The 27,731-nt window shown below is 39.0% G+C and overlaps 1 protein-coding gene across 2 annotated transcripts; it reads right to left on the bottom strand.

The window, feature by feature from the left end:
- Positions 1 to 1,375: 1,375 nt before the first annotated feature.
- pld1a (phospholipase D1a) lies at positions 1,376 to 26,487 on the bottom strand. Of its 2 annotated transcripts, XM_026303119.2 has the most exons (27): positions 26,292 to 26,487; positions 17,555 to 17,770; positions 16,933 to 17,102; positions 16,690 to 16,832; positions 15,710 to 15,821; positions 15,358 to 15,423; positions 14,498 to 14,556; positions 14,207 to 14,299; positions 13,297 to 13,449; positions 11,979 to 12,128; positions 11,231 to 11,314; positions 9,478 to 9,559; positions 9,136 to 9,180; positions 8,864 to 8,974; positions 8,472 to 8,657; positions 8,090 to 8,303; positions 7,750 to 7,878; positions 7,279 to 7,397; positions 6,741 to 6,854; positions 5,793 to 5,903; positions 5,576 to 5,664; positions 5,331 to 5,444; positions 5,111 to 5,160; positions 4,849 to 4,983; positions 4,211 to 4,364; positions 3,905 to 4,022; positions 1,376 to 3,354 (listed from the first exon to the last, which is right to left on the bottom strand). In XM_026303119.2, exons 2-27 carry the CDS (start codon positions 17,736 to 17,738, stop codon positions 3,130 to 3,132), a joined length of 3,210 nt encoding a protein of 1,069 aa, XP_026158904.1. In that variant the 5' UTR covers positions 17,739 to 17,770; positions 26,292 to 26,487; the 3' UTR covers positions 1,376 to 3,129. The 2 variants fall into 2 exon arrangements, with proteins under 2 accessions (XP_026158904.1, XP_026158912.1); XM_026303127.2 differs by lacking the exon at positions 9,136 to 9,180 and having other exon boundaries at positions 26,292 to 26,486.
- Between the last annotated feature and the right edge of the window lie 1,244 nt (positions 26,488 to 27,731).

Below are 27,731 nucleotides of genomic sequence, written 5' to 3' on the forward strand. Positions count from 1 at the left end.
AAGCCAAAGGTGAATATGTTCAGGAGTCAAAGATCTAAGGACTTTAAAATTCATGTTGTTTTGTCTTGCTATCCTAAGAACTAATGTTGTAGCATTCCACATAGTCCTGTACATCAATAAACGTGAATGAAAAGGCTGCATTGTAAAACTTTAACATTTTGAGGCGCATTCAGACTTTTGGAGGTTAATGTATTAAAAACTGAAGCAGCAGAAGCTGAGATTTTAGATGGCTTGTATCCCTACTTTTTTATGTGTATAATTGAAGGCACACCTATCTAAGCATTCCTGACCTGATTAAAACTGTGCTGAAACAAGTCTTCATTCTTATTGGAGGTAACCATAGAGCTTTGTTCTCAGGTGTAGGGAATGTTCCACAGAATTTCTCTGTTAACGTCCTCCTCCATTATGAAAGCACCTGTGATGCTCCTCCCATGTTTCCCAAGAAATTTCTCTTGTTCTCTTATGCTTAAAACTGGCACGGACAGAGAATCAGCAGCTTCATGTTTGTTTAAAATTGCCCCTTATATGTGCTACACTTTAAGCAATAACACACACAATCTATAATTCTGTCACATACACTTGTCCCAGTACAGTGTTTCTTATTCTATTTTAATCTGCTGATGCAGTTGGAAGCTTTATATAGTGCAGCCATGATCTTGCAGTTAACTCTGTTTTTGTCTTACGTAATCATATCTTTGTATTTGGGACTTGCACATTGATCACATAAAAGTTTCAGAGCTTAGTGTTTTTATTAAGAAACTAGAAAACCCAATTCACAACTGCTGTTTAGCCAAGATGACAGCCACGATTATCTTTTAGCACCCGTTTCCTGAAAATAACACCCGAGATATGTCAGAATTTCAGTTTGTATATTGATTTGCTTTATGAATTGCTAAGGAAAAAAGGTTGGCAGCTAGAAGTAACATATTTTTGGTAGTTTTTACAAAGGAAGAAAAAAAATATCCATTCATCCATAATCCATCACTAACTTTGCTATCCAGGGTCACAGGAGGCTGGAGCCAGTATGGACTTACTGGGTGGCAGGGCTGAGACAATGAGTCATACACCTACAGGCAATTCAGAGCCACCAATTAGCCTAACCACCTGTGTTAAACGGTTATTGTTGAGACTGGTTATGGCAGACTGCCAGCTTGGCTAAACAGGAGTTGTGACCTGTGTTATTTTTGTTTAAGACGAAATTTCTTTTTCTAAAAGTAGTGTCATTTGCTAGCCATTTAAATTATGAGTTACATAATGTTAAATGAATGGAGAGAAATTAGAAATAGGGTTACAGAAAGTTAATGGAAAGACTGATGTTTGATGGTTATCATCAATAAACAGAGGCTTCGTAACAAATCCACAGCGAAACATAAAATATGCCATACATAAAAAATTTAATTAGCTGACTTATTTTTCATAAATAATGCACTGACAATTACAGCTAGATTAAACAACACAATGGTGTCAAAATATTAACAAGAAAAGTTCTTTTGTTTTTGTCAAAACTTAAAGCACAGTGTCTAAAAATATAATCAGATCAGTTAACACTTATCAATTTGACATAAAAAAAGAAATCAATATTACTTCATCAGATTCTGAACAATGCGCGACTGGATGTGTGACTTCAAAATGCAATAAAAAATTTTATTGCCCTTTCATGAGAAACTGTTTTCTTCTAAACTCTGGCAGATCCTGATTGAGTTCTTATTGTTACATAACCTTAGTAAAGATCTTTATCCAATTATTTGCTGTAATATTTTATGTGCCTGTTGCAATAACTGAGCATAGGAAAAAACAAGAGTGGTGCTTCACCTCTGAGGCGGTTGGTGATCAAACAGGATAATCAGAGAGAAACTTCAAATGAAATCAAATTAGCCAATATTGAGTTCATGCAGTCACATACAAAATATGTTTCCTCTTGCCACGAACCAGAAGAATCCACAGAAAAGTTTCATTTTCTCAATCAAGAAAACAACTGGAACTGCTAGGCAACTGGAAAGGTAAGAAGCATTTTAAAACTGTAAGCTCTTTTAAAACTGTTGAACCACTGTTGAAACTCAGCTATTTTTAAGAAGCTAGCACCATCTATTGAGCAAAGAGAAAAACTGCGTCTTTGAATATAAAGCCAGATTGTCTCATCAAGTCTCCAGTGTTGGCCACAGGCACAACCATTTCTACTTTTCCAGACTGCACTAGTGTTTGTAACCTGGGTCAGCTCAACACAGTTCACTTTGATTCACCTGTATTTCATATTTTTACAAAGTTCATACCTCATGTTTAAAGAATTATGTCACAAAACACCTTCCACATGAATGAGAATGGCTTTGAGTTTTTTTTTTGGTTTTTTTTTTGCCCATCACATTAACAAGATTTGAGCATAATTAGTAAATGCACAGCTACTGACCCAGTAAAACTGTGTGTGTATGTGCAACCACAGTGAAGCACAAAGCATGTTTTGCATTTGTACAGTAAAGATCTTTACAATACATCTATGGTGATAAGCTTGAGTGGAACATACATAAGCTCAACACGTCTTTAGTGAGCTCATATACAGCGCACATAGCACTAATGCATTTTACGAGGATACATCATAAACTCAGTAAATTGCATGCATCATCATCTCTGCATATTTTGTGATATCTACCAAAAGCAGAATATTTATTGGCACTGTTGTCTACAGTTTTACTACTGCCTCATTCTGGTCCCTTACAAATCTTTGCTCTCATGAGCTTTTCCTTTAGTCCAAAGGCTGAAGCATTTAGAGATGACTATGATTCCCAGTACCCTAAGTACATATGCCTGTTTGTCATCTCCACAGTTTGACTGCAGTCACAAAGCAGCTGTCCTAAAATTGTCTAATTGTCTTTTTGTTCTTCATATATCCCAAAATCTAGTACTTACCCTTAGTGTTTACAGTAGTTGTAACTACTGTTTAGTGTTTTACAGTAGAAACAGATTTGTCCAGGACTCTCATCAGTCCAGAGGATGAGTTGCCTCTCATCTCTGTTTGAAAAGAGATTTTCTTGCAGATCCAGTCTTACATATTTGATGACAACCATAATCCACAGCCTTCACTCAAGATAGTCTAGAAACTGTTCAGTTCAGATGCGTGGGTGGATGGCACACACTTTATGTCCAGATTTCAGTTGGAACCATGGACTCCTTTGTTCCAACAGAGGGCATAAGGTTGTGCTCAGACAGAAAGTCCAGAGGAAACTGTACCAGGAAGCCTCGGATTTTGCGCAGCTCCTCCTGAGCACGGGCCAGGTCAGTCTGGGCCAAGCCCGGTTTTGACTGGAACTGCTCCAGCTCGGACATGTTCCTCACAAGGGACGAAGGGAGGCAGCGAAATACCTGAAGCAAAACCCACAGGTGCTTTAAAATGAAGCCCGTTTTAGCCTAATGCGGTTGCCCTTGGGAAGGCAGTGTTAGTCAGTTTGTCAGTCTGTCCATTAGTTGGATTCAAACTGAAATATCCCATCAACTATTGGATGCACTGTCATGATATTTGGCAGCAATATGCAAGCAATAAAACACTCACAAGCACATATGTACATTGAACCATTTTTCCTTTGCTGTCATGATTTATCTGACCTCTTTCTTTGCAAAACTGTAGTTCTGCATTTATCTAAAGGAAACATGAGGTTTCAGCAGTCTGAGTTAGGTGGGTTTATCATATTTGCACAGGTCAGGCACCGTGGATTTTATCTCCCTTTAATTATACTGTGGGACAGGAATCTCCCGGACACCTGGCTATTGCATTAAGTCAGACTTGAGGATTGTAAACATTCATTTAAAGTGTGTCAACATTTAGCTCAAGCTTAAATTAAATGCTCAAGTACTGAGCCTAAAACAGACACTGGCAAAGTTACCATTTCTTCCTGAAGTATCATGCATAACCCACCTTCTCATAAATGGTGGCATTGCGTCCAGCTGTGGTCATCCACACCTCCTTATAGAAGCGATCACTGATGGGGTCAGACAGGTCAATGCTGGTATCAGTGTGACCTCCAAGGATAGTCCTGCCCCAACAGAAGGAGAAAGAGAGAAGGAGAAAAGGGGAGAGACACAGATGGGAAATATAAAATAACTTTTAATTGGGGAACAGTGAAACCAAAAGATAAACAAATGATATTCAAATAAAATAATCAGCATTTTTTCAAATCATGTTTGTAATGTGCCCCCCTCTTTCTGTTTCATGCACACACACCGGAAGCATTCCAGGCGCAGCTGTAGTGCATAGGGTCCAGCCTCATATTCCTGTCCATCCATTACAGAGGGCACTTTTTCTGAGTCCTGCACAATCACTGCCACCTCACTGTCACGTTTACCCAGCATGCTTCTGTCATTGATGTTAGCAGAACCTGAAATAAACACACAAAACAGCTGATGGAGATGAATCTCTGCATTCATGTGCTGGCATTACCTCTCACCTCTCATTATGTATGTAATAATTATTTTGTGGTTTTATAAACAAGCTGGCTAAAGATTTTTACACAGGTTGATCAGTAGATGATAAATAAACATAAAATAAACATTTACAAAGATACTAGACCTTTTATGTTTGTTTAATTTAGCCTATTAATACAATTGTGTGTATAGATTATGGGGCCATCTGAAGAAAGAGTGGGATCAGCCAGCAGGTGGCATAGTAGAGCTATGAAGCGTTCAACAAATATTTAAACAATATTTGCAAGGGCATGTGTTAGATGCACACATTGTGGAATAAAGAAATAGATTTTGTCACATTTTGCAGAGCAGTCAATTTCCTCAAATAGTAGCTGGTGAAAACAGCGTGAGAAAAACAAAGAGACAGAAGGTGACAGAGCAGATGAGAGACAGACTAACCAATGATGACTGTGTTGTCGTCAGCAATTAACATCTTGCTGTGGACGTAGATCAGCTCTGTGACCAGGCGTCCCTCCAGCTCAGCGTGAGTCCGAAGGCCAGCGAAGGAGATGTAGTTCATCCACTGGTCGTCCACTGGTTGACAGATGAGAGGAGAAATAGAAAAGAAAAAGAAAACAGGTGGAAATTAGGAGAATGTTGAGGGAGGATTTCCTCACTCTAAATGTAATATGTTCATGTTACAGTTTATTCTTGTACTTACTCTCCTTTTTCAGCTGGGAGATGATAGAGTACTCTCCTCTGATCATGGTTCTGAAGAGGCATCAGACAAAAACTCAGGAAAATGCATGCAAGTACTGTATAAGTACATCCTGGAATCAACTGAAAAATAATGAACTACAACAGATATTTAATGATATATCTTTTTTTTTTCAAATCCTGTCACTCTTCCTCTTTCTATAAAAAACTGTCATACAGTTTACCTGTAGTTGAAGTGCATGACAGCCTGAATGGCGTTTCCTCCTCCTGTGGTGATGTCTCCCTCAAAGCCAGGAAGCAGAGGGGTGACCACATACACGCGGTACTTCCTACCCTCCCTGTGAGCAAGCACATATCAGTTAAGACCCTGACTCTGAGTGTGCAGTTGTGAAAAGCAGAGGTGATAGAAGACTAATCTTAATAATACTAATAATCCCAGAAGAAGAAGAGAAGAAATCAAGACTAATACTTGTGTGCTCTGATGATCCTTTCAATGATGGCATCTCCGATCTTGTTGTAGACCGTTCTGTTATCAGCACAGCTGATGAAGAACTGGTTCTGAAAAGGGGAGAGGGATTACATTCCAACAACCCAGAACTAAGTAATATGAAATGCATTTCTTATAACAATGTCATATTAGAACATTTGTCTTGTATTTTCACATCCTGGTCTCACTGCTGGTTTACCTCAATATAGATGTAGTGGTTGCTTTTGGCGATGACCTGGATGTAGGCATTATGGATGGACTCCTCGTGGTACTTTATGCCTGCTGACCAGTCTGCTGCTGACCGCAACACCTCATACAAACATGCATAGGATTATTATAACAGTAACTGTTGTTGGGGCTGCATTTTGCAGATTATAATAAGAAGAATGTGTGAAGTGAGTATCCTTATATGTAGTGCACATAAAAACTGTAAGAACTAAATACAGGAGTGAAGTATTTCCAACTATGTCTCTGTGGCTACGTATCTAGGTAGAGGTGCTTTTCTGTGCTTTCTGTGCCTGTGTGACAAACCTAATAACAACTCATATGTATTTGCAAGTATTGCTAGACTGAATAGTGCTAGTTTTTGTTACATCCCAGGATATCAATTATATATACACAAACATGAGACACAGTGATGTTAAAACATATACTTTCTAATGTATTGATAATCATCAGAGGTATTTTAAGTTTTAAGAAAAGTTGTATAGGAATCAGTTCAAAATTTAAACATAAACAAATGACACCAAGGGAAATAAGAACAGTTTCTTAAAGCAAGAGGATGTTAGACGTATGACAAGATCAGGCATTTCTTATAATGGTCTAGCATTTCAACTTAAGGGCCAGTTATTTTCAGCTAAATAACCTCAGTTGCAGGCACAAACCTTTGTAGTTATATAACTTTTGGCCCAGAGAGAATTTTTTTTTTTTTAAACGTACATTCTCTCAATCTCTTTCTGGCAGTGTTTGCAAACTGGGATGTGAAAAATGCTGCAGGAAAGTGGGAGTTATACTATAACTGTTATACCTAGTTATACTAGGCTGTTTTTGCCTCATTTCATATAATTATAGAAAAGAACAACATAATTTTCAAAATGTGTTTTATGAATGCAGTTAGATAAAAATGGTAATTGGTGTGTTCTCTTACCTGTACTTTGGCATTTATGGAGTCAGGGACTTGGTATCTGAGCTCATCGGCACTGGAATGAGACTTGGGCAGCAGAAATGGATAGGAAAGAGAGCGATACTTTGGCTTCATGATCTGTAAGAGAGACAGTTGGATAAATGGGGAGAGAAAGGGTAAATATAAGGTCTGGGAGAGCAGGAGCAGGAAAGAGTGGAAAAAGGAAAACTGGGGAAAAAAAGTTGTTGCCTTGTAGACATGAGTGTGAGTATTAAGGTCATTTTCCCACTGTTCCAGCCAAACATTTCCTGTGATTTAGCCAGGTTAGTGTTTAGTGTCCAGTTTTTTTTTTTAAGCAAGCAAGTCATGATTTCTCCTGCTTCAATTTTACATCAGTTAGCTACTATTTGCTATAACTACAACTAGTCATACAAGAAAGAGTAACATCAAGTCTATAATTTGTTAAACAAAGAACCTTGAGTTTATATAAATCCAGGTCATGTTTTAATACTGCGCTGCATCCTGTGTGTGTTTTGTAAAGTGCACAGTAGTGTTAAAGTGCCTTGGTGAAGTTCCAGCGCTGAATGAAATGTCTGGCCACATCCCGGGCAGCTCTGCCATGAACCACTGAGGCGATGTCATGCCAAGGCATTCTGGGAGTGGTGTACCTGTCTATGAAGTCTGCACAAAGAAGAAAAAACTTTTACAAAATTTTGCAAAAAAGGGAGGTAATAGGAGAAGACATGAAAAAGGATTACAGCAAAGAGATGGCAGACATAAAAGAACAGTGTGAAAAGAAGCTAAAAGAAAGAGGTAAACAATTAGAGGGTTAAATTAAGAGATGGAAGGAAAAAGCAGAACATAAAAGTGTTTTATGGTACTCCATATTAGTTTTCCTCATGACTACTTGTTGGTAGTGGTATAACAGGAAAAATCATAAGATTAATAATAAGAAGACGATTGTATATTGGCAAATTTTTTATGAACCTAGCAATAGAGAGAACTTTTCAGAGTGGGTGTGTGAGTATCAGACCATCAAAAGGTTTCTCCAGCTGAATCCAGTCCTTGTAGACAAAGTTACAGTAGTCTTTTCCATGCCAGAAGCGAGTATTGCCCTGTAATTCTCCAACTCCTGTCTTAAGACTTTGCAGAGAGCCACTGCCTACACATACACACACATACAGAATAAAAACATTATAATCAATGCATTGCATTTACACAAGGATCTTTACCCATTCGCACCCAGACCAATAGAAATGATGTAGAACTGGAGACAGTAGAGCACGTTTGCTGAAGTAAAGCAGCTTCAACTTATTCTCCATTTGCTCCCACCTCGATTCTTTCATATTCTCTTCCTTCTCATATAAACATACCTGTGCTATCCACACTGCTGACACTGTCTGCATGCTGCAGTGTGTGTTTGTGCAGGTGTTTGTACAGGCTGAAGCGAGACCTTCTATTGCGGCCAATCCCCTTCAACTTTGGCAAGTCTACCGGATCGCTGAGCGGCGTCTCTCTTCCATTACTCTGGGAAACACCATCAACAGAGGACATGCCCTTATTGGATGGAGTGTTGGTGGAGCCCGCCTGGGGACACAAAAACAACAGGAAACACTGTCAATTCATTAGGCAAGCCTAGCTAAAATATAATGTAGTCTAATACAACGGCATTAAAACATTAAGAATATATTTGTCTAGAATCCCAAAGTTTTAGGACCAGGACATCTGAGCAAATTTTGTGTGTGTGTGTTTGACCTGCTCCAGGGCCACAGAGCGCGTCACACTGCCGACGTCTGTCAGTCGGTGCTCTCTGTCATCCCACCGACCATATGCCAGGTCGATCCCACCAACGAAGGCCACTGATTGGTCAATGACAACAATCTTCTCATGATGCGCCCACAGATAGACAGAAGAGGAAACGTGGTCTGGATGACGCATGACCTGGGCCACAAACATGTGAATTACAGCATACATAGTCTGACTGTTATGTTACGTAGATAATATAGAAGGTCTGACATTAAATTTGTGAGCAGTACAAAAAAGCAATAAAATATTTAAGTCTATGCTTGGTTCTGCTGCATACACTATCCACATTTGGTGTCACATTGTTTTGTTTTTTTTTGTCCATGTTCAAAATCCCCATTTACCTTGATGCTGGGATGAAGGTACATGAGGGTCCTCTTGCTATAGCCTGAGTTGATGCCAAGGGCAAGTTCGACTTCTTTATACAACATCACAAAGATTCGCACTCCCTGTTGCTATGGACAGACAGAAAGAAATGCTGCTCACTATCATATACTGTTTGATTATGTCATTTTGTTGAGTAATTGTTTAATCTGTAAAAGTAGCTGGAACAACCAGTCTTGTAGAATATGAAATATTTGTGAATATACAGTAAATATACACCATGATTACATGCCACTTCACCAGTTTGGTACAATTTTCTGTAATGTATTGCACAAACCTGTTGGAAATATATCATCATAGTATATTTGTTTGCAGATGAAACATAAACAAATCACGCTGATTTCTTTGGGTGTCATAAATTGATTCTGGTCTGTGCTGAATAAGGATTCTCCTCCTGTGATTACATGTGGACATGCTCATATGCCATAGCCTACATTGTACAGAAAGGGGGTGAGATGTCTGCTTATGTTTGCTACTTAAAATGAACAGTTTCCTCATTTGATGCAAATTGTTTCTTTCTCTGAAGTTTGACTATGTAAAGGTTAATTATTTACCTACGATGTTGGTGACTTACTGCTTTGCGTTTGAGGATACAGTCCAGCCTCCACCTGTTGCCCTCCACCACAGGCCTCTTGAGGAAGATCTCTGGACTCAGCCTGGCCAGGAGAGAAAGAGAAAGACAGAGAGAGAGAGAGAGAGAGAGAGAGAGAGAGAAGAAACAGACAAAAAGAAAAAGTGTGAAACTGATTGTGAGAGAATATATATAACAGGAATATATATGCCTTTTTATAAAAATACTCCTGTCAGGCTATAGTGTGAATCCATCATGTCAAAAAAAAATCAAACTCAGTATAGCACTGTACAAACCTTTGGAGTTGCCAACCCATTTTATACACTATACATATACAGACATGAAATAATGATGTAGTCTCATGAGTCATCCACACTGACATGCTGAGGTTACATGACTAAAATGTGATTGGCTCATATTGCATAGGTTGACATCTTATTGGTTAAGACCATACGCCCAGTGATTACTGCTTTGGACCTGAGGGATTTTGCCCATTTGGCTTTTAGGACCATAAACTATTATATTTGAAACTACAATGACAACAATATTATAACTGTTCCAGTAGACACAAACAGTTTATTTCCCATTAGAAAACTCTATACAGCACAAAACACTGCCAAATATATAAAAGGCAGAAAAATAGTATAAGATTTACAATCTGATGAAGAGGGAGGAGTCTTCATTATGTAATGTTGCTGAGCCTGTTGTTGATAGATTTGATTTACATCTGTGAAATTTCCCAGGTTACTGTACCCTCTGCATATACACTTACACAAATTAATGCGAGACAACAGACAAATCATCAAAAATGTTCTTGTCTTGAAGAGAAATATTAGTGTTTCTTCATTTTAACACTACAGACACACACAAAAGGGGACGCAACAAATGGTTGCAGAGAGAAAGTGTAAACAGATATGGAGACTATCTTTCTATTCTATTCAGTAACTTTGTATTTCTATTCTCAGTGTGTGGATTAGTCCATGATTACAACAGCACACAGACCCACTGCATTGCTTGCCCGAGTGCCAGGGCTTGTGGGTAAAACATAGTGTAATGTTTGCTACACTAACTGGCTATGACAGTGTCAAGTTGTCAGCTCATTCTTTGGCAACAGTCTGATAACCAGCTACTGGAATACGCTATATTAAGCTCAGCTGTTGCTTGATACGGCTTTTACAACATCATCTACCCTCAATTAAATACTGCTGCAGAGTTAATCTATCTCTGGAACATTTGCATTAAAACTGTTCAATTTCAAACAATTCGAAAAGGGATTACACACTATTACTGGTGCAATGTACAGTACATAGAGAAATAGATGTGATGATAGACTCTTGTGCAGTAAATACTGGATAGGTGCATGCATGCATGGTTTCTGTAATGTGACATATCTTGTAGCCATAACAACAACCTTACCCTGCTATTTTAAGAATACTTTTTTGGGCATTGTTACTTTTATTACAGTACTGACAGCAGAGAGAGGCTGGACACACAGGGGAATAGCAAAGGAGGCTGACACAGGAGAAAGGTTCCAAGCTGTGAACAATGTGATCACATGATACGCATCTTAGACCACTATGATGGGCAATGTTAGAAACCTTACCATACTCTATACCATACTTATCAAACTCTAAAATAGGCTACTGGAAACACTTGCATGTGATATTTGCCACATGGTTTTAAATAAAATGATTACATCCTGCATTTGTACACAAAAAACAAAGCATTTGTACACAAAAAACAAAGTGAAACTCACCACCAGTCAGTGATAAAGATTTCCTCTTTAGCCTCCTCCAAAGCATTTGCCACATCCTCCATATAAGTCTTTCCATTCACGTACCTGCCAAGAAATACTAGTCAGTCCAAATAAGCTGCATAAATCACATACGCACAAAAGTAAACAATATGTGTCTTTGAACCATAGACTGTATGGTTTGAACATGTACAGTAAGCTCACTGTCTTGTGACAACTCAAAACTGCCACAAAACCACAAATAGGTCACCAGAAGAGCAATAAAAGTACATTTGTCTGTTCACTTTGCTCCTTTCCTTAATTTTTGCAGAAGTCTCACAAGCTTCAGGTTACACCCATTACTGTGTCATCATGACATAACTCTTTAAACACTCTCTTTTTCCACCAACTCACATGAACACAGCAGGCACTTTGGTGAATAAAAGGGCAATGTAATGACATTATCACACAGATTATTCAATATCAGAGAATCTGCCAGCTAAGGGGTAGAGAACTTTTAAAAACTCATAAAGCTCTCCATACACTTCCATCGTTATCAGTGAAAGACTAACAGAAGAAGAAAGATAACAAAAGGATATGCTAAAAATCTGTCTTTTTGAACATTTGTTGCTCTTCAGCATGTAGATTTCTTTTACCGACCATAACACAACAACATAACATAACACAATTAAATATTTTATTTTGCATCAAGGCCGCCTGATCACACACCAATAACAGCTCCCCCAGCTGTACCCTACAGAAGTGTAGTTACCATTTGGCAGGGATGTTTTCTTCTTCCTGTGCAAATGATCCAAAGCGATGATCTCGCAGGAAAGCCTTCCCATTTTTCCTCACAAAGTTCTCAATGCTCTGACCCCACCAGCGTGCATGTCTGTAGCTGCTACACTTAAACACCAGAGTTCTGCCAGGAAGACAGACACAGACACAGACATAATAAAATAAACATACACGCCTGTTTTTACACATACTGGTAGATGCAGTAATTTAAATGGGTATTGCCAAAAAGAATTAGGCAATTCTAATAGGCCCTAGGCCCCAATATCCACAGCTGAATCAGAGCTAAGTGCTTATGTTTGCATTTGTGTTTTGTGAGTGAGTTAACAGCTGATAATCATGTCGAAAATAAAATAAATTCTGGGTTAGGAAAGAAGCTAAGGAAAACAATCCAGACTGTTCACAACAGCTTTAAGCAACACTGGTAGAGATTCACAGCACAAGTTGCACAACAGAAATGTTTCTAGCCAACTAAAACATAACGTAATGACATCTGGTCTTGTTGGTCTTAAATTTCACATATCACAAGTTGAGAATCAAAAGTCATATGGGGAGAAGTTGAAGCACCTTCACTAGAAGTACAGTATATACCATATAGTAAATAAACATGAAGAACATTCAGTGTGGTGATCTATTGAAGGTCACATCCTATCCAGAACTGAATGATGACATTTAGTACCTTTCGCTAAGTGTATACAGTCTATTATTATTTGTGTGGACTGTAACCACATTTTTCATGCATTGTTCTTATTCCGCTGTATCAGAGCCATCTGAATAACAGCTTTTTGAGTAATTTCAGAAGAATGCCTGGGATTTTTTCTCTTCTCTTTATCATTGATGTAGATTAACTTCAGCACAGTTTCAGCCTTGGGAGAGACCTAAATTACTTTATCCCTACTATTGCTATAATGTTCTCCACCTACACATAAAACGCACAAATAGATAGATACAACAGGTTTACACCTGTTTCGTGGGGAGTGTAGGAAGTCTCTGGAGAGTCTTTTCCTTTACTGTAAGAACTCACTGTGTAGGAACTGACTGAGGCAGGCTGAAGAGACGCTGTTCTAGCTGATCACAAGAAAATGCCTTTTGGAATATATTTTCTAATATAATCATTATAATAATGCTTTATGAGAGGCTAACGCAGGACTTTCTCCTTAAGTAGAGTTTAGGTAGAATTAGCCTTCGAATTCACTGTGTCACTTTACTCAAAACATATATGATCACTACTCAGGTCCACACACACGCACGTACACACACGCGCACACACACACACACACACACAGAAATATAACCTGGAGAGGCTATCAATCCGGACTCCATGTTTAGTCTCTGTTTCTTTGGAGTCCATCTTGATGCTGAACTCTTTATCGACCAGTAAGACGAAGGAGATGGCCCCTGTGTCTGGCTTCATGTACAGCAAGCATGAGTCCTTCACCACCAGCCAGCTACACAACACACACAGATCACATCAGCATCATCATCATATGCTTACATGACTCATGTGTCTGCAGAAAGATCTGCAGATCTTGATTGATTGCTGTGGACTGCTCATCATATTTCTTGTTTCAAGGAAAGGGAGTAGGAAGATAATCATCATGAGGATGTAGGAGGATGGACCAAGCATTTCAAACATGTGGGATTGTTTTGTGTTGTCTTTAAAAAATAATAATAAAAACTGCTCACATAATGATTTGGCTAAAGAGAAAGAGGAAGAAACAGATGAAAGGCAAGTGTGGTTTAAAGACTTTGTTAGCAAATATATGTATGTATGTATGTATATATATATATATATATATATATATATACATACATACATATAAAAAAACATTCATTTTTTAAGGTGCAATGATTTGTTTTAACTGTTTTAACACCTACAGCCTGACAGCCTCCTGCCAGAAATAAGTGTCTTCTGGAAGTTTAATTTCTTTTGTACTTAACATCCATTACACCTACATTTTTGACAAGTTTGCCAGTTGATAGAATACATTTAAAGAAATGAAAAAAAAATTCTTTTTGTGTTTTATAACCACAAGAGTGATTTGCTTAATTACATAAAGAAAGCAATATCCATTTTGTCAATATAGCAACAAAAACAATGAGACAGAAATTTTTAAAAAAAGATTCAAACAAAATATTTGAAATTGTAAGTCAGTGACTAAGATAACAAGAGGCAGACAGACAAGGACAGATGTAAGCACACACCGTTTGGACCAGCGGTAACAGGCCTGGCTGTGACCACAGCAGTTCATGCCAGGGATACGATGTCCCCCTGAGCGCTTATAGATCATCCCTTCCCTGGAGAGAGAAAACTGTTACACATATTCAGGAAAGCTCTACTGTGGGATGTAAGCAGAGGACAAACAAAATGTGGAGGTTTGCGAAAGATAACATTTAAAGTATCTCCGAACATTCATCAACTGCTGGACTCTGTTGTGAAGTGTGTGTTTACCTGCCTAACTGAAGACTGAAAGAAAAAGAAGAGAAAATGCTCACAAGCCTTTGGGTCCCAAGTCATGAATGAAAGACAGCTGGCTGACGTCAATGAACTCCATCTGAGAATATACAAGAAGACACACGCTTCACACAGTGATTCCTGCATGTAGAAACCATGAAACATGCTGTACACGAGCGCAGGCAACTGTTACATCAACACGTCATTCAACTGGAGGCAATGTGACTCATAAATGATCTCAACACCTGATGGAACCTCAGATAATAAATTGTAATGAATCAGAATGATGCATAGTATTAATATGTCAGCGCACAACAGACACAGTGGATAAACCTAGTATTGGGTTCTTAAGGATCATTCCACCACACAGTAAGTAATGGTAGGGCTAAGTTTAGTATACATATAACATGAGTGGGCCAAATGTAAGAAGACCCTGAGAATAAGTCCCTATTTTCAGTACATGTTTTTGAATATAGTGTTAAAAATGAAAAAGGAAAGGAAGAAAAAGAAAACAGGTATACAGGCTTTTACTTTGACTTCCAGAAAAAAAAAATCATTTTATGTTTCTTGCTGAGACAGTATTTTATACAGTGCATTTAAAAGCCATGGTGCCATCTGGGGCTTAAAGAGCTACGATATGTTCACATTCCTTGGGTGAACAAAACACAAACCCGGTGTCATGAATAAACACATTATTTATTTGTGTCAGTGCTCCATATTAAAATGCAGAAAACTGTATTGTTTGTTTTTTTTACTTTTACAGTATATTTACAGTAGCTGAAATGACACATTTGGGTTATACTGTATATATTTTATAAACTTGATTTTACAGATTGCCAGGCAGCCATTATGAGGTCGTGTTTATATGATGCAGCTTGTGATTCTTAGTATGACTACTCACAGTATGGTGATATTTGCGGTACATGGCCGTCCTCAGCAGCTTGTTCAAATAGTCCTCTAATTGTCTCTGTAGAAACACATACACTATATTTTGGCTAATGTGAGTATTTAATGACAAAATCCATGCATAAGCATCAACACACACACACACACACACACACACACACACACACACACACACACACAGAAACACACACACACAGAGTCAGAGAGTGTTTTAGAGGATACGTGTGCGGGTAAGCAGAAAGTGCCATGGCAACAAGTCTGAATGCAGAGAGCTCCTTGCCATAAAGTTAAGGTATAACAATGAATTTTTCCAAAAAACAATAACAAACACTGCTGCTGGGACATACCCTCCTGCTGGAGACCTGCTCATCACGCACCAGCTCATCTCCCCCACCCCTTGGCAGGGAGGGCATATCCCTCACCTCGCTCTTCCTCACCGTCCTCCTCCTCACTGTGTGGCTGAGAGAGAAGAGAGGAAATTGATTTTGAATTAAAAAGTCTGAATGGTCTGAAGACAGCACCTGTCCTTAAAGTTTGTTGTTGGCAGTTTCTGCAGCTCCTCAAAAATTAAAACTCATCATTTTTTGTCTGCCTTCCTTTGAGCTGAGTCAGTGATATTACTGTATATTAATCAAGGACAGAAAAATGTAGATTTATTTATCTCAAAACATGGACATTTAATATTATCATAACTGAATAACCTCCAGCCAGTTTGATAATTCAACATGCAATTATGTCATAAGACACACAATAGAATAAAATGAACATCACAGGCAGAGCAAGAGAGAAAAACAGAGCTGGATAAAAGTAAATCCTAGTATCCAAGGCAACATCCCTCTGTTTTCAAGTGTGCACATCACCAAGGAGAATTAGACACATGGAGGGAGGGGTGGGAACTGAACAAAAATGTTTATAAAACCCATTTTGGAAACACTTACACATGTTCTTACCAATCTCCTGCTGGCCTCAGCTTCATCCCCCTATTTAATTCACACATGACAGTATTGATCTTCTAACCTAAATGGTGTAAATGGATTGCTGTTCTTTTAATGTGATTCATATTCTGTGTGTATTAATCACAGTGTGGAAAAATCCTGTTACAAGTCACATTGTGCAGAATCACCTCCCATGTTATGGGCAAATAGCTAAAGATAAACCATTAAATTTGAAGTATATAATAAGCTAATTTTAGATTACATTTATTATAAGTCTTAGTCGGACGTGGCAGTGTATACATGGTGTTTGATGTTTGTACATGTGCATGTCCATGTGGGAGTATAATCTGTGTGTGTGTGTGTGTGTGTGTGTGTGTGTAGGCGAGACCAACCTGCGTGATGGCAGTGGTATCCTCATTAAGGTCTTGTATGTCCTCAGCTCTCTGTGCAGCTCCATGAAATGCTTCTCCTTCCTTTTGATCAGCCAGGTGAACTCACCGTGCTTCAGCTCAATCTTAAACACCGCTGGCAGAGACTACAGGCACACAACACACAGGTGAAAGGGTGGCAGTGAGTGTGTGTGGGAAGGTGATTTTAATATATATTAGACTGAACATTGGGCCTGTCTGCAGTACCTTGTTGACACTCCTGTGGTGCGACAGGTTGAAGCGGTCCTGAGCACTAGTGAATCTCTCCACCTCCAGGATCCGGGCAGTAATGGACACAGAGGGGAGGTAGACCTTAGCATTGGCCTCCTTAAAGCCCACTGTGCCATACACCGCTGAAAATGGGACACGACAGTCCTCTAGGAAACAGAGTGAGGCAGGCGGTTAGTGTGGCTCTTCTGTTGTGCATGTAGGAGTTGAGCATCCTGAGCAGGATGCTTAGGAACGAGTAGGCTGCAAAGCTCAAAGGTCAGCCTTTGTTCTAACATTCCTATGCTGGGCTAGTTTGCAGTGCTAGGTCAAATGTTTCTGTGTATTCTCTGGTATATTTTCTAAGATCCTAATTATGTAAAATGAAAAATCCACCCTCATGATTTTGTGCTGTTTGAAAACCCAATGCATTCGGTTGAAATATGTGCTTTGTCAGTTTTCCCTATGGCCATTCAATGTGAGACACCTATCCCTCATTTATGAATGATGAACAAAGTTGATAGTCAGTTGAGTAACTTTCTTTAACATTTCATTGTTAAAGAAGAGATACTGGTGAGATCATATTATTTGAGGCAGACAGAAAATAGGCAAACAAACACACCAAGGTAGTTTCCTTCACAGTCGATATCATCTCCCTCGCCTATGTCCAGCTCTCTGGCATCCAAGTTTTCCACAAGGTTGGTCATCTTGATACCGTCACATATGTCCAGGGTCACTTTGGTGTCAGAAACTTCAGAGTTCACCAGGTTGAGGCGACTGGTAGTTGGCTGAGCCTTACCCAGCATATTTAGCAGCCAGCCCCAGGAGCAGGGCGCACCTAGCAGAGATGAGAGATGACTGTTAAAATTAAAAATACTTCATGTTTTCACCTGCTGGGGAATAATTGCAAACCTGTAAGAAATGTAATCAGAAAGAACATAGTAAACAAAGAACTGTTGCCAGTTTTATTATCACAGCCAAATCCAAAGTCAACAGTGATAAGAAGGATGGTAAATCTCTGTGAAATACAACTACAACTGACATCAAATATACAGATGAGTAAGAAGTTAAAGTAGAAACCAACAGGTTTTGGACCACTACAAGATTTCGGAACTGGTTTAATGATCCTTGGTAAATAGGGTGCAAAAGTCTTGTTCTGTATTGGAGAGAAGAACATCACTGTGTATTCCTTCGTTTGTTGGGGTGCTGACGCTGGTGAAAAACACCACCTGACACACTGGTCCAGAATCTCCCATAGATGTTCAACTGGCTTGAGATCTGACATTTCATACTCTCCTGGGAGGCATCCACATTTGTTACGTTTCTCCACCTGTCTCTATGTTCCTACTTAGTGACAAAATACTCACCTAACTAGAATTGTACATACCTTTTACATAACGTACATTGAATGATATAGAAAACAATCGGCCGATTCTCTTTTACTCTTCTAAATCGGATGTGTGATAATGAGTTCAATGATTAAACATTATCATCTACTGAACGTTATGACATGCTCACACCCTTAGAATAAAAGTAATAATTGTTCCAAATTACAAAGACTAAGAACATGTCATTGTTTCCTTTACAGACACACCCACTCACAGACAGTTCCTCCTGGGATGTGCACAGTGTCACCCCAGTCTCTTTTTATTGGCTGCTTTACCAAAACAGCAGTGACCTACATTAAGTGTCTTACAGTAAAACCTGAAAAACACCCTCATTCATGCATAAAATCAGCCATACACCCTTATATACAGCTACATGCACCTACACCTGTGCAGTCATGCTACAGTAACATAGCAGTATATGAAATGTTCATGCACAACACAAAGCCTAAATGCATGATGTATAATGTACTATATACTGCATTTCAATCCCTTTAGAAAAATGTTTGCAGCATAGACACATTTAGATGTTTACTCTGTGCAAAGCAATATAGATATCTCCTCAACTCTCTTTTAGTTTCCCTCTTATCGCACGCCCTAAGAAACTGGCTCAATTTTGTATAACAGATGCCAGAATTGCCAGATGCTAGAAACCTGTTAAACCAGTTAGAAAAATGAAACCTCTCATGTGTTTGCTATACACTGGGTCATTACATTATTTTAGCCATAAGAGCAGTCATTTGGAAAACCCTGTATTCCTAAGATAGGACACAGGCAGGGTGTCCACAGCAAATTACATTTTAAATCTTCAACACTTCAAGTGCAGTACACTTTCCAGGAAAAAAAGACATTGAAAAAGACCCATTCACACACACAGGCACACACACACACAGACAATGCCAAGCACTATGCTTAGTCATTCAAGTCTTCCCATCCTCATGTGGCCCATTAACAAATCGCCTATTGAGTATATAAATGTAGAAGAAAAGGGTGGGGAGTAGGGGGGAGTAGAGGGAATAGCTGACTCAGCAGACCCTGAAAGGAGATTTCATTAGAAAGCATAATGGAAACTTTCTATTTTTGCACACACACTATGGCTGTTCATCACTGTGGATTTTTAAAAAAAATGTTATTGACTGGAACACAATTAACCTTATTTGAAATAGAATTTATTTTGGGAAGGAAAACAGACTGTGTGTTTACAAGGAGCCCACATGCACCCTACTATTTTATTACCATTTATGTTCCAATGAGCATTCATTAATATGAAAAAATGAGCAGCTACTTTAAATATGTAAGAATCTGACTGCATTCTGATAAAAGACAAGCCAAAAGCAGTCATTAATTAAGTAAAGACCCAATCTGAAGAGAAAACAGATTTACGGGAAATGTGAGCTGAAGTTTCAAAGAAGAATCAAAAAAAATCAGAGGCAAGTCAGGGCAGGACCAAGACATGATTGCACTGCTAATTCAGTCAGTGATGGGAAAAGTAAAAGAGAGTCTGTAAGACTCACATAGGTGTACATGTGAGGACCTTCCACTCCATTTAAGCTTCCAATAATCTAATAATAGTCTAACACTTCTCACAATCTAGTTAAGTAAGCAAGATGAAATGGACGTATTTCCCTGCAATGTGAAAAATTCCTCTGTTTGGAGTTAAAAATATTTGTGAGAAGTAAATATCACGAGCACATATACCAACAGACAGCAGCTCGACAGTTAACATTCCCACTCCTCTGAACAAGATCCAACATGCTCACATTGTCAGAAGAAGCACCAGCAGTCACCAGTTTCCTGCTGTGACTGCATGTCTGTCTGCTTCCAGTTGTCTCTGTGAAACCATTTAGTCATTTCATTCATCCATTCATTTTCTCATCATTCAGATTATTTTAATTTCTATTTATTTGATTATGTTACTGATAAGGATGGTTGATTAGAACTCATGGTTATTAGTGATAATCATTTAAGGAACAGTATAACTTCACTGTCTATGTATGATTTTAGCATCCTAAGTTTTTATAAACACATCAACAACAGAAAGTTCATTCTCATTAAACACTCAATAGATGTTCCACAAAATTCCTTATAAGACGTCTTAGAAAATCATTATTTTTCACCGACGCACAGCATGTTTTGCTGAGTCAGCACTGGCTCTAAATAGTCCACTCTGCTTGGTCACGTTTTGTACAGAAGGACTGCAGTCTGGAAAAAAAAAAAATCTATTTTATACAGCTAGAATAGCAACAGCTGTGTTTTCCATGTACACAGTATATGCAGGGTTGTTTTTGCCCACTGATCCTTCTAATAATAATCACATGAAAATCATATAATGCTATTAAGATCTATTAGGAAGTATAAACTTTATCTATTCTATCTGGTTGTCAAGCACCACGCTGATTAAAATATAATGCTAAAATTATTTAAAATAATATAAAGTAAAGTAAATGACACAAGAAAGTCTTTTTTTAATCAGTGGAAAATAAATACAATTTTTGTAGACGGGGGGGTTCAATGGAAGATGTGTAATTATGCATGTGGCACATAGGTGCTATTACAAATTAGCATTAATGAAATAATTGTTTTGACTTGATGATGATCTGTTTAGAATAGGGATATATTTTTGTATTAATTCTGCAACATGTAGGTCAGCGTGTAGGTGTTATTTCCTTCATTAAATTCAACAAAGCTCATTGATGGAACATCCATCCATCATGTGCAGGGTGAATATGATCTTAGATACCAGAACTATTTATGAATGATAAGTCATGACCCAGCGTAGACCTGACCCACCCAGAGTTTAACTCCAGAGAGACCTGGAATGCTAAATGTGCTTTGAATGTCTGCATGTGTTGTCTCAGATGTCGGACATCGACACAACCACACATGCACAAACTGTATCCATTTAATCTGAGAAAGTGAGAAAGCAGAGAGAAGATGAGAATATAATGGAACTAAGAGTTAACAGGAGTTATCTCTCCACTCCATTCAGATGGAACCCTGCCTACTTCCTGCTTCCTGTCCTGTTGTCATGGTGATAGTTTTACCAGCCAGCAAGCTGCTTATGTATAAATAACAACAGAAGCAGCTAAGAACATCCGCCTCTCCCTTCATGTACTAGCATTCCTCTTAAATGTCAATTAGTTGGAATCAACACTCTGTGATATCAGATGAACAAATGAAAGAAAGTTGAGGGGGAGAAGAACTGAGGAGATTCAATGACATTTTGCAGGGACAGAGAGAATGACAACATCATAAAAGTATAGGAGTGGGGACTCGTCAATCTTTTATACGATTGACATGTGGGGAATTTAGTCTCTCACTGTGCTCCAGATCCATTAAAATATATTGCTACACTTGTCATGTAGGGACCACGTGTCATAAATTCTAATAAGACCATCTCCATGACTGAGGATGTGAAATGTAACTTGAAAGTAAAGTATCAGTTTTGGGACGGAGGTGTGACCTAATGTAGAGCAGAAAGTTTGGTGCCATTTTCTAATAAGGCTGCCTTTTATAAGATTTGATTTACAGAAGTATTCATGGATAAAAATATTTAATAATGCTTCATGCTGTATTGAGAAAAATCTGCATGGCTGGTGTTTATTCTCCCTGAACACTTACTGTGCTTTTAGAGAACCACTCAAGTAGATGGTTTGACCTCTGACCTTATGCTGCAAACCCTCTGGACCCAAAAATTTGGACCATTTATTCCCAACCAAATAATTTTGCAACCACTGAACAGAGCAAGTCTTTGTGTCAAGCTAAGCTAATACGAGTTTAATATAGAATGTTAAAGTTTAATAATTACTCTGGGTAACACGATCTCGGTTAATCCAGAATCAATAGTGTATTCAGCACATAGTTCATGCATTCATCTCTCACACCCAGCCATGTCACACTGAGATATCCGCAGAGAGACACCAACAGGGCAATGTGCTTTCACTTCAGCTCAGTTTGCATTTTACAGTTCCAAATTTGATCCACTCACCCTTCAGAGACATAAAATAAAACACTATGGTTAAGAGAGAAGAGAAGAGGACACAGGCTTGTTTGCTTGTGTTTTTGCAGCTGGGATTGTTGTCTTGTTTCTTTTGCATTGCAAGGAACCCTGAGAGACATGGAAAGGGAGGCAAGGTTACTTATCATGTGTCCCACAGCAGAAAAATCTACATCCCATATTATTTGTGTAGCTGCTGCTGTCCAATTAAGTTTAGCCAGGAAATTGAGTGTCTTGTAGACAATGTGTCTTGATTTATTGCCAAGTTTCTGTGATCTGTGTGGGAAATTCCCTGCCACTTGTTCACATGTAAAATGATCATACACTGGTACTTTTGTAACTATTTGAATATCTTTCTTTAAAATCTTTTAAAATGCAGCTGCCCAAGCAGGCAGTGATTTATGTGTAGTCTGATCTACTCTGGGAGACAGGATCACCCTTCTTGCTTCATCCCAAAAAGTGGAAAGTTCCATGTGATGGCAGGAAGTGGACTTACTGCATTCCCTTAACTAAAGCGCTGAGCTGGCAAAGCAAGTGAAAACTGGAAAAGCTGTGCTTCAGGATTTTGTAAAGCTGAGGCCACTGGAAAGTAAGTGGCGTTTTGGAGATTAAAAGAAAGCTCTATTTCTGACAATTAGTAATACATAGTAGAGTACTTTTCTAATTACTGTGAACAACCGGTCATTCAACAACAAGATCAAATGATGTGATATTTCACTGTTCTATAGCTGAGAGGCACACACAGGGACCATCCATCCATCATCTACTACTTATCCTGGTACATCCAGAGTCACAGGATGCTGGCAGCCTACTGCAGGACTGACACATAGAGAGAGACAAACCACCACACTTACATTCACACAGGCAAGTTAGAGTCAGTAATTAGCCTAACCCCAAACCGATTGTCTTTGAACTATCAGAGGAAACCCAAGCAGGTATGATGAGAACATGCAAACTCCACACAGAAAGACCCCAGGTTAGAATGGGATTCAAATCCAGAACCTTCTTGCTGTGAGGTGACGGCGCCAAGCACTGTAACACCATGTGACCCTCCATCCATTATCTATGTGGCTTATTCCTATCAGTGGTAACAGGTGGAGCTGCAGTCAGTCCCAGCTTCCTCACCTGACCTGACAAGAACACAAGGCACTGCATATAACTCTTTGTCCAAATGAATGCATCTGAGGAAAATGATCATTAGTTTCATTGTTTTATGTCTGAACATATTTGGGTACAAATTGAATAACTGAATATACTTTACCAGTCAAAAGTTAGTGTGTGAGATATCACACAGCCCCAACACAAGTTGTACTGATCTTTCAGGAAAAACATGGGAAGTCACTGAATGATGTATAGATAGAAAGGACAAGTGGAGCAAAGATAAATTCACAAAAAAAGCTAATAGCCGCATTTCAACACAAAGTGGTGGAATGCACTGAACTGGTTAGCAAGAATGAGCAACAATGATCACCATTGTCACAACTTTATTTAAAGCTATACTGTCATAAATGCTCTGACTCAGATCTCTTTATCAGTTACAAGATTTGTCAAAGCTGCTTTAATCAAAAATGTGTCGATAAATGAATGTGAATTTATATGTACCAGTTAGAAAGAGAACCCTGCTTATCTGTCTCTTTGGCACCCGTGACTCTCTACACTATGTCTGATGGCAATATGTGCTTGGAAAGTGTCACGTTATTGAAAAGAACACTGGAGACGGACTTAACATCGAACACAGTATCAGCAAAGGTGTTGTCACTGATTACTCATTAAGTGTTTATAAAATAGATATTTTGCATCATCTATTACTGGATGTGTGATGACAAGCTTGACATTTCCAAAGTACTGTTGCAAAATGCAGTGAATGATTCAAATCATTTTAAAGATACCATACACATCACGTGTGACAGACTGCCTATCACACTGACACATAGTAAAATAAAGACAACATAAATACATAGCTTGGCATTTAAAGATTGTGTGGTGCCAAGCTCCTCATGGCGCAGATGGTACAAAGAGAGAGAAGACGGAGAGAGGAAGGGAGAGAAAAGCAATGAGAGAGGTCTGTGACACCTCTCTTTCTCTGCCCACACTAAAGCTGCCTATTATCTAATCCTTCACACCATGGATAGGGGGATAGGGATGGTCAGAGAGGCAGAAGAAAGCAAGACATACAGTAGATGCCAGAAAAAAAAGAGCGAGCACACGTCATCATCACCAGAGTGGCGTTCTGCCGGCAGTAACACAAAGCATCATTGTACTACAGGACTGAGGGAACTGCTCCCTCTCCCTGCTTCAGCCAAGCCTGACATGGCCCTACCAAGTTTGAGCCTGGAAATGACCAAACTATAACTTATGTCCAGACCACTAAAGGGTTTCTGACCTGCATGTTCTCATCGTGATTACAGCAGCTGTACAGAAAATATAGAGCGCTTTTAACTTGAGTGAGTTCACCCAGATTACCACCCCCATCACTATACTGCAAATCCATAAAAATAAATCTGGTTTTATTTTAAGCAGGTGTCGAGATACCTGTCCCTGATATTTCTACCATTGCCCCATTACAATTGAGCTAAAAGCAATAAACATTATGTGAAATTTAAAAATTTAAGAACTTTCTGTCTTTCCATACAGCAGGCTTTGACAAGGACTACTCACTAAAACTGTTACCTGTTTCCTGCACACCACAAACAAAACTGCATTTATCCCCATTGATCTGGGGGTGCAGGAATTAATACTGGATATGATCTGCATGGCTAGACACCATTAGTGAGAAGTGGTAAAATCTACTTTTGGACCTCAATAGTTCAGATAAACAGGAAAGCAATAGTTGCTAATGGTGGCACAAGTACCAAATGGCACAGTGACATTTTTTTCACTTGTAAATAAACAACTTCTATTTTTGCATCTGCTGGACCATTTTTGTATTCTAGTCTGTATGGAAAGCTTTTTCTGTTTGTCTTAAGCACAACAGCACAACAGTCCTGCGGCAAAACTTCAATTAGGCATAAACCTCTTATCTCTAGAGGTATCATTGAAAAAATCTGTTTCTGTTGAGATTTGGTCGACCACACACTCTTTAAATATTAGCTTTGAACAGTGTTGTGATGCAGAAAATGAAAGCTTGCTGTTGTACAATCCTAAGCATGTTTAAATTATCCACAAATTATCATTTTTGTGACTGTGGTTGGAAATTCAAAACATGGTTTGTGGGTTTTTGACAGGCATTCACCATATGCCAGGACTAAATAAGACTGTAGTCCATCTGGAATACATTTACAGCACAAAATGTGCCTGCCACACTAAAACATCTCAAAACTAAAACTCCTCTAAAACATCTTAAACCTTGTTTCTCCTCCTGTCCAGACTAATGATTAATATGTATCACAAATTGAGCAACAGGCTATAACACAACATGAAACAGGTCAAAGACACACTTTTAAAAGCCTGAGGCAGGAATAACTTAATTAGTTAAGTTCAACATAAGTTTATTCTATATGTATGGAGGCACCACAACAGAAATGCACTGAGGTCAGGCCAGAGGTCAGGATGATGCGTATCAATAGGGAAGACAATAATAGGAGAGAGAAAAGGACATAGAAGGGATTGGTAGGAGAAGCAGTGGTGGGGAGAAAAAGCAGACTACAGATTTCCCATGACATTCCCACTGCAGCAAGTAACTTTCACAACAGGTGTTAGAGGGGTGGTAGCAAGCAAGCACACACACCTGTACAGTCTAAAACAGCAGGTAACACACTAAATGATGCAGTTTTTCAGCAGTGAACACTATATAACAACTAAACATCACGAAGCCAAGAAACAAACAGTCAAGCATACAGTAAATTCTTCTACATGTTGCCACTGACAACCCAAAACCAGTGTGTCAGATAGATACAATCCTGCCCCCAGCCCATGGACACAAATAGAACAGAGCAGATATAGAGACAAGTAGAAAGGGAGAAGGAGACATTACCAACCTGCTCCTTCTGTGGACTTGCAGCCCACATGGTGGTCACTCTGATCCTCCGCTTTGCTACACTGAGTGGACGGTAATACTGAGACACACACACAACTCCTGAGCAGACAAAGAATTGTACAGCAGCTACAGACTGCCGACGCTACGCTCCTTCTAATCTGTAACTCTGTAAGTGTGGCTGAGAAAAACTAACAGTGAACTCTCTCCAACTCCTCAGGAAGGGAGGGGTCGCTGAAACTCTACACCAATCACAGAAACTCTTTCCTCCCACAGGCTTCTCTCATTGGATGAAAACAAGTGCTGGACTTCTGGTAAAGAAGGAGGAGTTCTCTGGGTCTAGAAAATACTGACAATGGTCTTGTCTTTTATCCCATCAGGTCACACTGTCACTCTGTTTTGTTCTTGTTTGGTCTGAACTGTATATGTATGGATATGTTAGCATATTTGTTTATGTATATGTATCTGTCTGTGTATCCAGGTTCTGTGTGTCTACAGTTAAAGTATAACACAAAGCGTAAAACAAACTCTTGCATGATTTGAATTCCTGTACGGATTTATGACAAAGAAAAAAGAGAGAAAGAAGAAAGACTGAATTTGCTGTAAGAATTTTATTTTGTTGTGTGTTCACTTACACTTGTGTGTATGCTTACTATGTGTGTGTTAAAGACCACTTAAAGACCTCTCCCCTAACAGTGTTTTCTTTCATATAACATCTTCAGCACTAAACCATTCATCAGTCTGGCAGCCACACACAGCCACAATCCAGTGAAATGAAAGAGATCTCTTCCTCCATCTTGTGGATAAAGGGATGTACTGTGTTCCTCACAGCCAGAACACAATCACATACTTGTTAGCTGTCAAGTGTCCATCCATCCATCCATCCATCCATCCATCCATCCATCCATCCATCCATCCATCCATCCATCCATCCATCCCACCTGACACTGGTCAAGAGGTGGGGTATGGGCAGATCACCAGTCTAGTGCAGGGCTATCACATAGAGAGACACAAACACTCACTTTCACACCTATGAGCAATTTAGACTCGACAATTAACCTAAACCCAAACCGCATGTGTCTCTGGACTGTGGAAGGGAGTCAAAGTCCCTGGAGAAAACCCACACAGACACGGGGGACACATGCAAACGCCACACAGAAAGACCCCAGATTCACACAGGATTCAAACCCGAAACCTTCTTACTGTGAGGCAATAGTGCTAACCACCACGGTGCTGTGCCCATTGTCAGATTTTTATGTGTGTATCATTATGACTGGGAGTTTACCCTATAACCTGCTACCGCACCCAAGACGTACAGTTCTCACAAAAGACTTATTAACAAGTTAGCACTTTGTCACTTTTACAAGACACACTCCTGAACAAAATGCACATGGACCATAGAGAAATGTAGAGCAAAAGACATACACAGGGAAATGTATAGCAT

This window comes from Mastacembelus armatus, chromosome 22 (genome assembly GCF_900324485.2).
Source record: "Mastacembelus armatus chromosome 22, fMasArm1.2, whole genome shotgun sequence".
Classification (NCBI taxonomy): Eukaryota; Metazoa; Chordata; class Actinopteri; order Synbranchiformes; family Mastacembelidae; genus Mastacembelus; species Mastacembelus armatus.